The 15,864-nt window shown below is 43.7% G+C and overlaps 1 protein-coding gene across 2 annotated transcripts in view; it reads left to right on the top strand.

The window, feature by feature from the left end:
- CERT1 (ceramide transporter 1) overlaps positions 1-15,864 on the top strand; it is a gene marked incomplete at its 5' end in the record, with an annotated part of 78,573 nt that overhangs the window by 18,164 nt on the left and 44,545 nt on the right. For both annotated transcript variants that reach the window (XM_084278673.1, XM_084278672.1), the window contains one exon: positions 8,072-8,188. In XM_084278673.1, coding sequence (XP_084134799.1) covers positions 8,072-8,188 — 117 coding nt within the window. The remainder of the gene's footprint in view (positions 1-8,071; positions 8,189-15,864) is intronic.

Below are 15,864 nucleotides of genomic sequence, written 5' to 3'. Positions count from 1 at the left end.
TGACATAAGGCATATATATTAACCCGTTTTTAGAGAAAAACCTTTGAGTTTGATTACCAAAAAATAACTCATTTTAGCAGTTGCCAGTTAAGTACCTTTTGACTGCCACCATTCAGAAGCCTACCTGGAAGAGTGAGAAGTCGCATTATCTTGCTTTGAGCTGTGCTAAGAGAAGGGAGGAAACATCAAGTTTCATGCTTTAGCTCAAAGCTACTGTCAAAGTCTATGTTAATGATTGAAACTGACTGATCATCAGAGGAATTCAGATCATGCAAGCTTTTTCCCTTCAATTTTTGTAAAGCCTAATTAAGTAAACCCAAATGCATTCCTTTACACAGTGCCATTTCTAAAGCAATGATTTACCACAAATTTGCAGTAGTTTTATTAAGTACTACCTGGTTTATTCCCTCTAATATTTGCCTTCATTGTAAAATTCCTCTTTCATTAATACGGTTCTCTTAGAAGATTTTTATGGCTGTGATAACTCAATCCAGAAAAAGGTAAATAATGTGGTGTTCTAGCAGGATAAATGAGAATTAGCATTAGACATTTTTTGAATCCAGTTTAAATATGACTGGAATTTAGAAATTCCTGAATCGTATTTAGCAGCTAAACAGATTATTTACATTTAGCCATGGGCAAAATCAGTACTATTTTTTTTCATAATATTGTATGGAAAAAGTTACTGGCATCAGAAAAACAGTAAAAACTGTGCTGCAGTAGCTTTGTAGGGCTGAATTAGGTAAAAAACAATGCTTGTCTTCATGTGGTTACTATAGGTTGCTATAGTGCATGACGGTGTTTGTAAACTGCAGGCTGAGACTGTATTGTAAATACGGTTTTGTTTTCTGGTGGAACTAGGCTAGGTAACAGCCTGTGTTGCATGTATGCTAGTGACGTTTGTGTCCAAGACAGAACTAAAGAATCACCATTGAGAAATGGTTCCAATGTTCTGTAGGTATCTATTGCTTGTCTTGTGCCCTAGAGACCTGCTCAGTATTAATAGGAAAAAACCTTCAGAGTTTTAAAATCATCTCATCATAGGTAGGTTTTAGTTCTGCAATGGATAGAGCAGCCCAAGCACCCTTAGCTGTGATACGCAGACCTGACTTGGATCTGCTGTGATCCTCCCCAGCTTTTCTCCGTAGAGAGAAAAAGCAATACCATTTAGAGTAGTAAGAGAGCAAGTAAGAGTTTATTAGTTCTAGTATTTAGTATTGCTTTTTCGCATGGAGTGCTTCTGAAGGTTATGAAATGCAAAAACACTTAAGCTTTGCTGCGTGATTTGCTTTGAGCACTTGAACCGCTGTTTTTTCAAGCAGATACTGCTCTGAAGGTTGTTTTAGGAGTACTTCAAGCTTGAGACCTGTATGGCAGGAAGGGTTTTGTGGCAATGATTCATGAGACCTGAGCTGGCTATGGACTTCCTCAGTAACTGTAGTCAAGTAAATGTTTCTTCATGTAAACTGTTCTTGCTTGTTGAAAATTTAAAAGCTGGTATTGGTTGGTTTTATACAGAGAGATACGGGCCACTCGAAAACTGCCTTTTATTTTGACAGAATTCTCTGCAGGTGCCTCAGAAAAAAAAAAACCAAAAACCAAATGCCATTTAGGAGGCATACCAGAAAGGGTGTTCGGGGATGCTGGAGGCGTATTTCTCACAGCATTCTTGTGTGGAATTTTGATTCACTTGTTAGGTTTTTTAAAAATGCCAGTTCTGGAAGGCACCCTTAGTGTGCACACAGACTGCCTCTGCTGCAAATTCCTGAAGTCTGCCCAACTCACCTTTGAAAAGTCTACAAAGGTTTTCAGGTGTTCCCATTCACAGTGTCATGTCAGTCTGGGTTTTGATCCCAGCAACCTCTCAATTTGTATCTCATTTGTATGTATGCTGCTTCAGGCTGCTGCAGGGTGGGGGTGTTGGTAAAAAGCATCTCTAGTTCTCCAACCTGCTTTAGGTCCTCAGGGTAGACAGTGAACTCCAACTTGCTTCCTGCTTTCCTGCATGACTTAAACCATTCATTTTTTTGTGCTTTATCTTGGTTGTGGAAAGGCAGTAGGACATACGCTGGCCTCAGCACAAGTCCTTAGCTTGTTCAGATCAAAATCCCTATTTATCCTCTAATGTCTTGTCAGGACACTGGCTAAGGACTGTGCCATTTTATCATTGTTTCTCAACAAAAGTGGGAAAGTGAACACTAGGTTATAAACAATGAACCTCAGAAGAAAAATCTAAATTAAATGAGTGGAGATCTACTGGAAGAAAAAGTGAAGAGAAACAGAAGAACTTTCAGCAAGTGTAAGGAGGGACTCAAGCTAGTCTGAAGAGTATGTAAGAAAAATGAAGGACAGACCTGGGAAGTGGTGAATAATGCTTTGTGGTCTCTGCTAGATGCAGCTACAGAAAACAATAAGAGCATTTATAACAAGAGGAAAACCAAGGAAGTTTGCCCATCACTCAGTGGGGAGTAGAATGTAACAAATGATAGCAAAAAGTTACATAGAAAATTCTGCCAAGCTATCAAGGAAGATGAAATTTATTCCTGGTTGAGAAAAAGGTTAATTGGCAACAACTTGATTTATTCTGAGTTAAGAACAGGTCCCATGAGATTCAGGTGGTTTAGTTGCTGCAGAAGACATGTGTGGATAAACAGAGAGCTAATGAGTGAACTCAAAGGGAAGCAGAAGGTCTATGAGTTGTGGAAAAAGGGTCTGAGCACCTCAGAAGAATATAGGAATGTTGTCAGGGCCTGTAGGGACGTGACTAGGAAGGCTAAAGCCCACTTGGAAGTGAAACTGACAAGGGACATAAAGGATAATAAAAAGGGGTTTTTTAGATATGTGAATAGTAAGAGGATGCCCAGGGATAATGTGGGTCCCTTGCTGAACAAGGCGGGTTTCCTGGTAATGGGGGATGCTGAGAAGGTGGAGATACTGAATGCTGCCTTTGCTTCGGTCTTCACTTCAAAGGCCCCTCGGGACCCACAGACACTGCAAGAAAGTAATAGAGTTTGGGGGAATGAAGAGCTTCCCTGTGGTTGAGGTGTGGGTGGTCCAGGAGCGTCTCAAAGGGATTAACACACACAAATCCATGGGCCCAGATGGGATGGATCCACGTGTGCTGAGGGAGCTGGTGGAGGTGATTGCCGAGCCACTCTCTATCATCTTCGACAGATCTTGTAGAACAGGAGCAGTGCCTGAAGACTGGAGGATACCCAATGTCACTCCGGTCTTTAAAAAGGGCAAGAAGGAGGATCCCAGCAACTACAGGCCAGTCAGCCTCACTTCTGTCCCTGGAAAGCTGATGGAACAGCTTGTTCTGGATGCCATCTCCAAGCAGTTGGAAGAGAAGAAGGTCATGAAGAGTAGTCAGCATGGATTCACCAAGGGGAGATCATACCCGGCCAATCTCATAGCCTTCTATGATCTCATGACCAGCTGGGTAGATGGAGGGAGAGCAGTGGATGTCATCTACCTTGACTTCAGCAGGGCCTTTGATACTGTCTCCCATGACATCCTGATAGCAAAGCTGAGAGAGCATGGGATAGATGAGTGGACAGTGGGGTGGGTTGAGAACTGGCTGTCGGACCGAGCTCAGAGAGTGGTGATCAGTGGAGCAGAATCTGACTGGAGACCTGTGACTAGTGGTGTTCCCCAGGGCTCAGTGTTGGGTCCAGTCCTGTTTAATATCTTCATTGACAACCTTGATGAGGGAATAGCATCCACCCTCAGCAAGTACACTGATGATCCAAAGCTGGGAGGAGTGGCTGACACACAGGAACACTGCGCTGCCATCCAGAGAGACCTGGACAGGCTGGAGAGCTGGGCAGGGAGAAACCAGATGAGATTCACCAAAAGCAAGTGTAGAGTCTAGCACCTGGGAAGGAATAACTACATGTATCAGTACAGGCTGGGGGTTGACCTGCTGGAGAAGAGCTCTATGGAGAAGGACCTGGGGGTCCTGGTTGATGACAGGTTGGCCATGAACCAGCAGTGTGCCCTGGTGGCTAAGAAAGCCAATGGGATCCTGGGGTGCATCAGGAGGAGTGTGGCCAGCAGGTCAAAGGAGGTGATCCTCCCTCTCTACTCTGCCCTGGTCAGGCCCCACCTGGAGTGTTGTGTCCAGTTCAGGGCTCCCTGGGATAAAAAAAGACAGGGATCTCCTGGAGAGAGTCCAGAGGAGGGATACAAAGGTGATTAAGGGCCTGGAGCATCTCCCCTATGAGGAAAGGCTGAGTGAGCTGGGACTGTTCAGCCTAGAGAAAAGAAGACTAAGGGGGGACCTTATTAATGTTTATAAATATCTTAAGTATGGGATGCAGGGGGAAATGGCCAGCCGTTTTCCAGTGGTCTGTGGAGACAGGACAAGGGGCAGTGGCTGCAAGTTGGAGCACAGGAAGTTCTGCACCAACATGCAGAAGAACTTTTTCCCAGTGAGGGTGACAGAGCACTGGCACAGGCTGCCCAGGGAGGTGGTGGAGTCTCCATCTCTGGAGATATTCAAGACCCATCTGGACGCCCATCTGTGCAATATGAGCTAGGTAATGCAGATGTGTGCATGCAGTGAGTGACCCAGAAACATGTTTAAAGGTTTTAGCTAAACCTCAAGAAAAACACTTTACTTCCCTGTCTTAGCAACAAGGCATAGGTTTTTCAAATACATTGAAAGTTGGTATGCAAAGAAAGGGAGCACATAAACTTTCCTGTTGAAAGGGTCTTAAATAACATTAGATAATGTTTAGGTTGGAGATTGGGGCTGGGGGGAGACAGCAAAGACGGTTGTGCAGAGGAGCAACTTGTGTATAGAAGTATGGCATCAGTAGTACTGCAGGCTTTTAAGATAAATTTTGGCAAGTCTTCCTAACTGCACAGCATGTAATTGCTTTTAACTCCTCCCAGAGGGTTTCAGAGAGAGGGAGAGATCAAGAAGGAATGCTGTCACAGCAGGAAAAACTTTGATAGTTAGTTCTTGTGGACTTGCTTTTTAGGGTGACTTCAGGGAGAATCTTCCACTGCTGTAGATGCATGTGTCCTGCCACATGTCTGAAGGAGGGGAGGGCCTGAGGGGCAGGTGGCTAGGAACAGGCATATAAGCCGGACACATTGATAGGGCAGATTTACTACCCTAGAGTAGATAAATGTCTTTCTATAGTAATAATAGTGTAGAAAATGCAGTTTGAAGAGGGGCCTGGACTAGAAGACCTGACGTCCTTGGGTTTACGTGGCTGGGTTTTGGTAGTGGGAGTACTATGTGGGTGGCTTCTATGAGTAGATGCCAGAAGCTGCACCCATGTCTGACACAGCCAGTTCTATCTATCTCTAAGACAGACTTGCTGGTGGCCAAAGCTGAGCTAATTAGTGATGACAGGTAGTACCCCTGTGGTAATATTTAAGAAAGGAAATGAGAGAGACTATGCAGACACCAAGGTCAGTGAAGAAGGAGGGGGAGGAGGTGCTCCAGGTGCTGGAGCAGAAATTTCCCTGTAGCTCATGCTGAAGACGGTGGTGAAGCAGGTTGTGCTCTGTGGAGGTTAACAGTCATGCAGACAGCCACCCTAGAATCCACCGAGGACCCCATGACAGAGCAGGTGGAGGCACCCAAAGGAGGCTCTCACCCTGTGGAGATCCCTTGCTAGAGTAGGCTACTGGCAGGACCTGTGACCCTGTGAAGAGAGGAGCCCAGGCAGCATCAGGTTTGCTGGCAGGACTCGTGGTGCTGTGGGGAACCCATTCTGTAGTCCATTCCTGCAGGTCTGCACCAGGCCTGCATCAGGGACCAGGGCTGCAGCAGCTCATGAGGAACTGCAGCCGGCGGGAAGGACTTGCATTGGGGAAGTAGGTGGCAGTCTGTTTCAAATCCCCTGGGACCTTACAGTGGAACAGGGGAAGAATATGAGGAGGAAGGAGCAGCAGAGACATGTGATGAACTGACCACAGCCCCCATTACCAGCCACTACTGGGTGGGGAGGAGGTAGAGAAACCAGGCATGAAGTTGAACTTGGGAAGAAGGGAGGGGTTGGAGGAAAACTGCCTTTAGTTTTGTTCTTATTTCTAACTGTCCTTCTCTAATTTAGATTGACAGTAAATTAAATTGATTTCCCCAAGATGAGTCTGTTTCCCCTGTGGTAGTAATTGCTGAGTGATCTTCCTGCCCTTACCTTACCTACAGCCATGTCATGTTTCTTTTCCCTTTGTGGTTACGGAGGGGAATGGTAGAGCTTGGTGGGTGCCTAGCAAGCATCCACAGTCAACCCATCGTGTGTCCCTCCTTACAATCCCTACATTCTGTGGTTCAGTGAAAGCAAAGCTGACTGTGGAACCAGTTTTGAAAGTTGTTTGCATTGAATTGAGATATTCAAGGATTAAGAATTAGTAGCTGCAGTTGATTGACTTGATTGTTGGTTGCTGGATTTTTTTTTCTGGGAGAAATTTAAATTTCTTTAAATTGAACTTGATTTCCTATTAAAAAAATGTAAAACAGACCTGAAACTTCCTGTACTACTTTTAAATTCCTCCTAGCTCATTTTTTTTAATTTGGTCACTTGGCTTATCTTCCTGCTAGTATGTTGAAACAAGAAAGATTGTGTATTAGGTGTAAATAGCTTCTGATTTCCATATCCTTTGAAAATAATTCTGACACTGGGCTGTTGTGTATGACAACAGACACTTGCTTTTAGGTTTTAGTTTGTGAATCACTTGTGAAATGTCTGCAAGATTAACATTTGCAAAGTGGTTCATGTATTATAAAGGATAGTACAAACGTGTAGATTTGTCTTTAGCATTTGGAATCAGTAGTTGTGGTCCTTATTACCGTGTTCTGGTATTTAAAGGGTGGCTACAAAGAACATGGAGACTTCCTTTTTTATGAGTCACAGGGAAAAGACAAGGGGTAAAGGGTGCAAGTTACTGCTGGGGACAAGAGAGAACAATCAGCCATTGGCATAATATCCCCATAGAAGTGGAGAATTCCCCAACATTGGATATGAAAGATTCAGCTGGGCAGGGTGCTGGACTACATTGTCTAGACAACGCTTTTTCCATAAGAAAGGTTTGACCAGATGATCATTGAGGTGCCTTCCAACCTGGTATTCTAGAATTTTGTAATTCAAATGGTGTAATTTGCCTCAATTTTAGAGCCTGTTTTTGGCTTCCTACTGTTATTTGCAAGTTTAACTTTTCTTTGTATTCAAATGCGAAAAGATACTAAGCTGTACCTCTGTTTATTTAAGAATAACTTTCAGGGAGTGGGAAAGGGGAGTGTTGTGCTCAGTTGAATGTTTACGAAGGAGTAGCTTTGAACTGACAGTGTCAGGGCACAGGACAGATCAAATCATTGTTTTGTTTCCCTGTACTTTCCTTACCAGCTTCATTGTAATGCTAGTAAAAGCACTATAATGTAATGCTAGTAAAAGCTTTATAGTATCTGCTCTATAGTAGAGGCATGTGAATCGAAAGTTAGATGCATTTGAGTGGAAATGTTGGAAATGATTGTGTGTTGACTCCAGTTATTGGAAAATCCTGTCTTGCAGTGTGAAAATAGTTGAGGCAGAGGGTGCCACAGCTTCCTTCAGCTTGTGCTCTTCCTTGTCATTTTGCTATGGTCTGCTTTCGTGGTTTTATTTTGGTACTTTTTGCTATGCTGTATGTATTCCTTCCATCTGAAATCAATACTGATAGCAATAACCTTAACTTTTTTATCCCTGCTTGGAAATAAATAATACAGGGTGTATTTTCCTGGCTGTGTCCAGTAGGTTTTATGGTAAAAGATTATTATTTTTTTTTTTTTGAAGTGTGAGGCTTTGGTCAATATTTGCATGGAATGCTTTTGTGACAATTTTAGTAAGAATGTATTAAACAGGCTTTTCTGTTTCAGAACAGTGGTGTCTTTCAGTATGAAAGCGTATGCTCATTATTTGAGGCAGCTACACTAAACAATTTAGAATCTAGGATAAATTCAGGGCGGTATAGACCATATTTTTTAACTAGTGTTTTAGAGTGTTCAAAATATTCTGTGACGTATTGTTGATCATGTTTCTAATTTTAGATATTCTTGCACTCTTTTCTGTCACAGCCCCATGACTTTGATGAATGCAGATTTGATATTAGTGTGAACGATAGTGTTTGGTACCTCCGAGCTCAGGATCGAGACCACAGGCAGCAGTGGGTAGATGCAATAGAACAACACAAGGTATGTTCGCTTCTTTTTCTTGCTTTTCTTTCTCACTCCCTTGTAAGATTTGGTAGTGCTTGCAGAGATTTGTAAACTTCCCTATACAGGCACTGAAGTACTCCAGGTATTTATAACAGATAAAAGCTGCAAAATGAAAACTGTTAAATAAGTTTCAAAATACTTGATTTCTTTTTTTCCCAGTAGATGAGTTTAGAGAACTGGGAGCTAACAACTGTGAACCTTTCTTGAGCTCCCTGGCTTGAGAAGGAAAAAAATCTTGCATATGTTTGAGTGACTTTTTAATGGTTTTGTCTGTCCCATTTCACTGATTATTGAATTGTTTCTTATCTGTCTTAGATGTTAACCTTGTTAGAGTCAGTTCTCCTAGGTTATTCTGGTTTTTAGGTTCCTATCTTTCATCATTTGGCTGCTTTTACTCTGATTACTTTAAGGCCTTAGTCTTCATCAGCATTTTTGTTCACCTTTCCTAACCTATTCCCTACATTTTCCAATTAACTTGGTTATTTTCATTTTACCTATAGGGCTTGAAGATCAGATATTTAAGTACATAGTGCATGAAGCATCCATTATTTTTTCAATACAGGATAGGCACTGTCCCAAGTTAAGTTTAACTGCAGTACCTAGCACAATGCAACTTCTCCATCTGTGATATACAGGTGTTACAGGAATAAAAATTAAAATACATATGTAAGTAGCTGAGTATTTTTACCTTGAGATTCTTGACATATTGCTTGTATAAGTAACATGTAGTTAGGAAATTTCACCTTCAATTGGGCAACCCTTAGAGTAAGCAGTACTTGCTCTTAAATTTGAAGTGCTACCTTTTGATAACGGCTGTCTGAAAAAAATTCTCGATTAGATACTGGTCCATTTATAACTTGGCATTATGCTTGATACAGCAGTAACATTAAAATACAGGATATTAACTTGAAAAATAATCGTACTTTTCTGTAGACTAGTGGGGAAAAAAATACAAATTTGACCATGGAGTGCACTTGAGACTTGCAACCTGTTACTATTGCAACAGTGGAAAAAAATGTCTTGAGGATACAGTTGCTTGATTGCACATCTATAGATCTGACACTGGGGGTTTTCAGGTATAGGGTTGTAGGGACATGGGACTTGATAACCCAGAACTAAAATTCAGACTAAATTTGCGGAAATATTTAGCTGGTGAAATGCAGAACTTAACCTGAAGTCCAGATACAGAAATGCTGACTGGGTCATTGCATACTACCATGCAGGAATGAATGAGGAAAAGACCTAAATCTTCTCTTAAACTCTGCTCTTCACAACCTCAAAGGGAAGTCTTTTTCATGGTGCTCTTTCCCTCTTCTAAAGCTGTCCTTATTTGTTTCTGAGTTCAGAGATGACAATTTTATGGAATTGCTGGCTATTTATAATATATAAGTATTAAGTGGCAATAGCTGAGAATAGCAGATCTGTGTGATTGATGATGTAGGTGCAGAGATGCATCTGTTTCTAGTAACTTGCTACTAAAATACATAGGAATCTTGTCACCAGAAGCCTTGGAAGAATGCTATCCACACATAGATAGGTGTGTTTAAATGTAAACCAGAAATATTCAAATCCAGGTTTTGTTCTGGTTATCAGTGTTTCTTAAAGAATTTGTCTCCAGAGGTCTTGTTTCCACATGTTACCAATGTAATGGTTAGTGCTATATGCTATAATTTATATACAACTCAATAAGAAAACCATACTGGCAAAATGTACTGCTTTTTAATAATATAGGATCTGAAAAAGATATTTTCTTGAAGTCTGGAATTTAATTGTGGTGTTCATCTGAATCTGTATGAACAACACCTTAGTGATCCTTAGTTTTAAGTAACTTTTCACCTATCCTTTAGTTTTCTTCAGCTTTGGGAGAAGTTTTATATCTGAACACTTGAGACTTGAAGATGGCTTTTATGGGGCAAAATAATCCCATTTCACCAAGAAGTTCAGACTTTTGTCTGAAATTTTCTGCAGGAATTTTTCTGATCAGTTTACCGAATCTCAAGCAGAAGTTCCTTGACAGACTGTTGTTCCTGAGGAATAACTGATTTTGTTTGGGAACTAAGTTCTTGAACTGACACACAATAATTCGAATAAGATTGAGGAAATTATTTCCTTTAGTAAGCAGTCACTTTTATTAACTTGAATCTACTGCTATATAAGTATGTTGGTTTTGAAGCTCTTTGTTGCTTACTGAGTGGGTAGGTACTTCTGGTAGGCTGCTTAAGCTGTTCACTAACAAAAGTGTGTTTGTGAGATTTACTGTAGCATGTCACAAGGTTGTTTATCTTTTTAGAGTATGAAAGATGGACTAAAGCTTTTTGACTGTGTTTCATTGTGCTCTGAACAGAGAAAACACTGATTTAAAATGAATTTTATATTAAATTTGAGTATGAGCAGACATAGAAAAACTGCTGCTTAACAGCACCAGTGAGTAGCTGGCAGCTGAAAAATGTAAAACATGTACCGTTCAAGCATAAAAATGTTAGAATTTCCTGCTTTTTTTTAATCCCTGCATTAGCCATTTCTTTATCGAGGTTCCTGAACACTTACTGGATTAAATGTTTAAAGTACAGCTTCTAAAATGATTACTGATCTCCCTGAACTAGAGGAGGGGAAAGTCTAAAGAAGTGGGAAGACCATGAATGAGGCAAATGAGGAAGTAGTTGATATGTAACCAGGAGTCCTTTATTCTCCTTAAATCATGGAATCATAGAATATCTTGAGTTGGAAGGGATCTGTAAGGATCATAGACTTGCTCCTGACTCCACACAGGGTCAGTCAAGTCAGAGCATGGGGCTGCGCACATCGTCCAGATACTTCTTGAACTCAGCCAAGCTGGGTGCTGTGACCCCTTCCCTGGGGAGCCTGTGCCAGTGCCCAGCCACACTCTCAGTAAAGATGAGATGATTCCTGATGTCCAGCCTTAACCTCCCCTGTCACAGCTTCATGCTGTTCCCTCGGGTTCTATCACTGGTCACCAAAGAGAGGAGATGGGCACCTGCCACTTTGCTCCCCCTTGTCAGGAAGCCATAGACCACAATCAGGTTCTCCCCTCAGTTTCCTTTTCTCCAGGCTGAGGAAGTCAAGAGGTTTCAGCTGCTTCTTGTAAGGCTTCCCCTTCAGACCCTTCACCATCCTCATTGACATCCTCTGGGCACTCTCCAATATTTCTATGTCCCTCTTCTTCACTCAAAACCATACACAATACTTGAGGCCTCATCAGCACAATGCAGAGCAGGACAATCACCTCCCTGGACTGGCTGGCAATGCCGTGCTTGAAGCACCCCATGATGAGGTTGGTCTTCCTGGGCACACTGCTGGCTTATGTTCAACTTGCTGTTGACCAAGACCCCCAAATCCCTCTCAGCATGGCTGGCCTCCAGTCCCCTAGTTTGGATGTGTTGCCTGGGCTGTCCCTTCCCAGGTGCAGAATCTGGCACTTGCCCTTGTTAAACTTCATGTGGTTGGTGATTGCTCAGCTCTCTGATCTGTCCAGGTATCTCTGCAAGGCTTCTCCACTGTCAACAGAATCAACAGCTCCTCTCAGTTTACTGTCACCTGCACACTTACTTAAGACACCTTCTAGTCCTGAGTCCAGGTCATTTATGAAAATGTTAAAAGGAACTGGACCTAAAATGGAACCCTGGGGAACCTCACTAGTTACTGGATGGCAGTGAGGTGTAACCCCATTCACTATCACCCTCTGTACACCCATTGTCTGTACACTTTATCCACCTGAGCCCAGAAGAAGGTCCCTGTTCAGCCAAGCTGGCCTCCTGCCCTGCCTGCTTGACTTCCAGTGTTCTGGAATTGCTTGTTCTTGTGCTTCTAGAACATGGCACTTTAAAAGTGAGCAGCATTGATGGAGGTCTGTGGTGTTTTGGCCCTGGTCGGAAGCCAGATGCCCACCAAAGTCACTGTATCATTCCCCTTTTAGCTGGATAGGAGAGAAAATGTTGAGAGGCTGAGGCATTGAGATAAGGACAGGGTGAGATCACTCTGCAATTAGTGTAATGGGCAAAACAGACTCAATACAGAATAAAGGAAAGAAAACTCTCTAATTTATTACACTGCACTGCACACAGAATGAAACCAGGGTTGGGTAATGAGAAGTACAACCACATGACTATAGAGAAGTTTTAGGATTATTTCACTCCCTTCTTCCCCCACATTCTGGCACAGGGAGGGGCAGGGACTGTGAAAATGGCCATTTTAGCCAGTTCCTCACGAGTTGGTTTCCTTCTTGGCCAGGGGGACAGTCCTCACGCCCTTCCCCTGCTGCACTGTGGGGTCCCACCCACAGCAGACAGTCCTTCATGAACTTCTCCAATGTGAGTCCTTTCCCTCAGGGCTTCAGCTCTTCACCAGCTGCCCTGGCGTGAGTCACTGCTATGAGGTGCAGTCATAAATCACAGAATATCTTCAATCCTGGACTACTCCAGCCTGATCTTCCACAGAGTCACAAGCGCCTGCCCCCCCAGCCCCCAGCAAACCTTCTCCAGTGTGGGTCTCTCTCATCTCTCTGTCTCTGTCTCTCACCGTGGGCTGCAAGTGCTGGCTGGGGCTTGCTCCAACATGGGCCACAGCATCTCCTGTATGTCTCCCCCTGCTCCAGCATGGGACCTCTCCATGGGCTGCAGGTGGGGTCTGTGGCCCTTTCCATGGGCTCTCCGGGGACATCTCCTCAGTTTCTCCAGGGGCTGCAGGGGCGTCTTTCTCTCCAGCACTCGGGACACCTCCTCTTCCCCACCTTCCCTGCCTTGGTGTCTGCACAGTTTCTTAGATCTTCTCACTCCCTTCTCTGGTGTCAGAAAGCAGCTGCTGGCAGGTTTATTTTCTCCTAAATGTGATTCCCAGAGGCTGTGACTGTTGCTGATGGGCTCGGCCTTTAGCTGGCTGGTGTTTACTCTGTTGGGCCTGCTGAGATCTTCTGGCTTCTTTGTGCAGAAGCCGCTCCTTCTCCACCAGAATCCAGCCATGCAAAACTATGACCACACCAATGCCTTCAAAAGCAGTTTCCCAGGGGATCTTACCAACTGGTTCCCTGAGCAGCCCAAAATCTGCTTTTCCCATATCTAGTATTGACATTTTGAGGCAGTCTTCCTTCTTCCACCAAATATTTTAAATCCCACCACTTTATCATTGCTATGGCCACCTATCACCACTTCCCCCATGAGACCTTCTCTGTTTATGAGCTAGGAGGGAACCTTTCCTCGTTGACTTCCTTAATACCTGAACAAGAAAGCTATCACCCAGTTGCTTTAGGACTCTTGTGGACCTGTGTATTAGCTGTGTGGTGTTCCCAGTTAATGTGCAGCAAGCTGAAGTCCCACACCAGGACAAGAGCGGATGGTCTAGAGGTGTCTCTGGGACTGAGGCAGGACTTCCAGCTCTTCTTGCTCGTTCCTCATGCTACATGCATTGGTGTAGAAGCACTTCAGATGTGCCTCAACATATCCCACACAGACTTAAGGAACTCACTAACATTACTCAACTCCTCTGAGTCATCTCAGTCCTTTGCCATCCTATATTTTGTCACCAATCTTGTGGATGCACTTAACTGGACTTCGGTTCCACTAGCATGCTGCCCCTGGGCTTATTTCTAGCTAGTCTGGTTTTACCCACTTCCCTCTGATCTACTTTAAAGCCATCTCCGCAGGCATTGCCAATTCCTGGGCTATGATCTTTTTCCTGCTTTGGGACAAGTGGACCCCATCTCCCATCAGCAGCCCTGGGGCCAAATAAACCATCCCACAATCAAAACCCACAAAATTCCACTGATGGCTCCAGCCTCTTAGCCACAAGGTGATCAGGTGTGTTTTCCTGCTGCTCTCTGTTTTTCCCTGCTTCTAAAGGGATGGAAGAAAACATCACTTGTGGTCTTGCACCCCTAGTTAATTACCCCAATGCCCTAAAGTCCCTTTTGATAGCTCTCAGGCTTCTCTCTGCCACTTCATCACTGCCAGCTTGGAATACCAAAAGTCATAGTAGTACTAGTTTAGGGACCTGTTCCATTCAATGTACTGAGCAGATACCTATCTGTGAAATATCTGTTTGTAAGGGTGTATATTCACAGAATCACAAGGTTGGAAGAGACGTTTGAAGATCATCAAGTCCAACCATTCCCATCCTATGCTAAACCGTATCCCTAAGTACCTCCTCAACCCGTTTTTTTAAACACATCCAGGGAAGGTGACTCAACCACCTCCCTGGGCAGCCTGTTCCAGGTCCTGACAACTCTTTCAGTAAATTTTTTTTTTCTAATATCCAATCTAAACCTGCCCTGGCACAGCTTCATGCCATTTCCCCTTGTTCTATCTCCTGTCACCTGGCTGAAAAGACCATCGTCCACCTCTTTACAACCTCCCTTCAGGTAGTTGTAGGTGGTGATAAGGTCTCCCCTCAGCCTCCAGGCTAAACAGCCCCAGCTCACTTAGCTGCTCCTCATAGGATTTGCCCTCCAGCCCCATCACCAGCCTGGTTGCCCTTCTCTGGACTCGCTCGAGGACCTCAATGTCCTCCTTATCCCTTCATCAAGGTCATTGATAAAGATGTTGAACAAGACTGGACCCAGAACTGATCCCTGGGGGACACCACTTGTGACCGGCCTCCAGCTGGATTTGGTTCCATTCACCACCACCCTTTGCACCCGTCCATCCAGCCAGTTTTTAACCCAGCAGAGGGTCCACCTGTCAAGGCCAGTGGCAGCCAGTTTCTCAGTCAGAATGCTGTGAGAAACCGTGTCAAAGACTTTACTGAAGTCCAGGTAGACACATCCACAGCCTTCCCCTTGTCCATTAAGCAGGTCACCTTGTCATAGAAGGTGATCCCGTCAGTTTGACAGGATGTACCTTTTGTAAACCCATGTTGACTAGGCCTGACCCCCTGGCCATCACGCATGTGCTGCATGATAGCTCCCAAGATGACCCTCTCCATGATCTTCCCCGGGACTGAGGTCAGACTGACAGGCCTGTAGTTCCCCGGATCCTCCTTCTGGCCGTTTTTATATATGGGTGTCACATCTGCCAGCCTCCAGTCAAGTGGAACTTCCTCAGTCTGCCAGCATTTCTGGTAGATGATGGAAAGGGCTAGTACATCTGACAGTTCTCTCAGCACCCTCTGGTGAATCCCATCTGGCCCCATTGACTTGTTAGTGTCTAACTGGCCAAGTAGGTTGCTAATCATTTCATCCTGAACCATGGGAATTTCGCTCTTCTTCCCCTCTCTGCCAGCCAGTTCCTGAGGATGAGTACTCAGGGAATAACCATCTTTACTATTATAGACTGAATACTATATATTGTTAGGAAGCTTCTCAGTTCTCCTACCCTGAGCCCTTTTCTTAGATGGATGAAATGGCAATGTATATTGCTGAAGAATTCAAGAACAAACTGGGTTTCCACATTTTTTTTGTCATAAAAAGTATGGATAGTGCATGAGCGCCAAGGTATCAGTGCTTTTGAAAAATTGCTTTCTTCTTAATAAATTGAAGGACTGGCTCCAGGTCTACCGTGGTTTGAAAACGGGAGAATGGAATTTCTAATGTAGGGTTAGGGAAACAGTCTTAAATATTAGTTCTGTCTTGAGAGGAAACTGTAGAGAACATGGATTCCTACAGTATGTAACTTCAAGTAAATAAAAAAAAAGTGTGTCCAATG

Source organism: Gallinula chloropus (genome assembly GCF_964237585.1).
Source record: "Gallinula chloropus genome assembly, chromosome: Z".
Lineage (NCBI taxonomy): Eukaryota > Metazoa > Chordata > Aves > Gruiformes > Rallidae > Gallinula > Gallinula chloropus.
The sequence above is the reverse complement of the archived record's forward strand: the minus strand, read 5'-3'. Positions and strand labels throughout refer to the sequence as shown.